Here is a 1,275-nt window from a genome sequence, read left to right on the forward strand (position 1 = left end):
TCCTTTACCAGCCTAAACAGATGAGGTATAAACATAAAATGATCAGTAAAGAGGAGGCACTTACTTCCTGTACGGCCAACAGGCTTTGTGGAATTTTGGCATCAGTTTGGGCTTAGTCTTTGGGTCACACAGGACCACAATGGTTCTACAGCCTGGCTTCAACAAGCGAATAAGACCATTGTAAGTTTCCCCGCGCAGTTCATGGATACGGAGCTGAGGTATAGGAGTGATTTTACCATTCTGGTCCACAAAGGTATTCTGCGTGCCAGAAATTCTCTCCTCCTCCAGTTTCCTGCATAAAGAATTTAAGTATTGCTTTTGTAAACACAAATTCTGTGAACTATTTCAGAAGAAAGTCATTATCTTCCAAATATACATTTTTAGACAGAAACAAGGCAGAACATCTCACATACTCACACTAAGTATGACATAACATATCCTCCAGCCACTATAAATAGTACAGTAAAGAAGATAGACACAGCGGGTACAATATCATCTTGTGTAATGTTATCTCTGAAAAAAAAGAAGAAAAAAGACCCAAACCTTATCAACCAGATTCATTTGGATAAGAAATAGCTTTTTTTTTTTCAAAACTGTAAAAATGCACCCCGATAGACAAACAAATAACTTTGGGCTCTTTTATCAATAAAATCAATGCCTTTAATTAAAATCTTTTTCAAAATTTTTTAATCCCCATGCAAGAACTATGCCCTTGTGAAATTGTTCCCAAAAAGTTTTGATTGCCCAAAAGGGCTGCCCAAATCAAATTAAAAGAGTTTGTGATTATTCTTTTTTTTGCTTTGTTACTAGCATCCCTCAAAAAGAAAGTTTGAGATTTTGGATTATACAAGAAAAAAAATTATTATTTAAATGGGAGTACCCAAAATTGCTCTGACACAATTTTTGATTTTCAACGAGAAATTACATAAAAATTTGAATACCCACAAAGGGGTGAGTCTAAAGCGGGCAAAAAGAAGAATATTTTTGGGAAAAAATGACCCCAAATGTATTACAAAATATACTTTGGGGCCATGAAAATTAAAAAATGTCTAAGAAAGGAAAACTAGGGGAAGCCGTTCCCATACCCTCTGTATTGGGCAAGAAAAAGGTAAAATTGGACAGAAAATTGGAAAAAAACAAATTTATGAAAAGTAAAATGAATCAAAAGGAATGTTTTCCCAAATGATAAAAAAAACGGGCTTCTTGTGATCAACATTTTTAGAAAATTTTCTCTTAAAACATTCATTACTACCCCAATTTTTTGTTCCTCCCCTA

At 34.3% G+C, this 1,275-nt stretch overlaps 1 protein-coding gene and 1 pseudogene across 1 annotated transcript in view; both read right to left on the reverse strand.

Annotated features, from left to right (window-relative positions):
* Window positions 1-1,275, reverse strand: part of LOC119592831 — a 38,746-nt pseudogene that overhangs the window by 21,036 nt on the left and 16,435 nt on the right.
* LOC119592999 overlaps window positions 1-1,275 on the reverse strand; it is a 20,197-nt gene that overhangs the window by 17,352 nt on the left and 1,570 nt on the right. Inside the window, exons 3-4 of the mRNA XM_037941888.1 lie at window positions 418-515; window positions 61-292 (exon numbers count right to left, since the gene is read on the reverse strand). Coding sequence (XP_037797816.1) covers window positions 61-292; window positions 418-515 — 330 coding nt within the window. The remainder of the gene's footprint in view (window positions 1-60; window positions 293-417; window positions 516-1,275) is intronic.

The sequence above is a fragment of the Penaeus monodon genome, chromosome 31 (assembly GCF_015228065.2).
Source record: "Penaeus monodon isolate SGIC_2016 chromosome 31, NSTDA_Pmon_1, whole genome shotgun sequence".
NCBI classification, from domain to species: Eukaryota; Metazoa; Arthropoda; class Malacostraca; order Decapoda; family Penaeidae; genus Penaeus; species Penaeus monodon.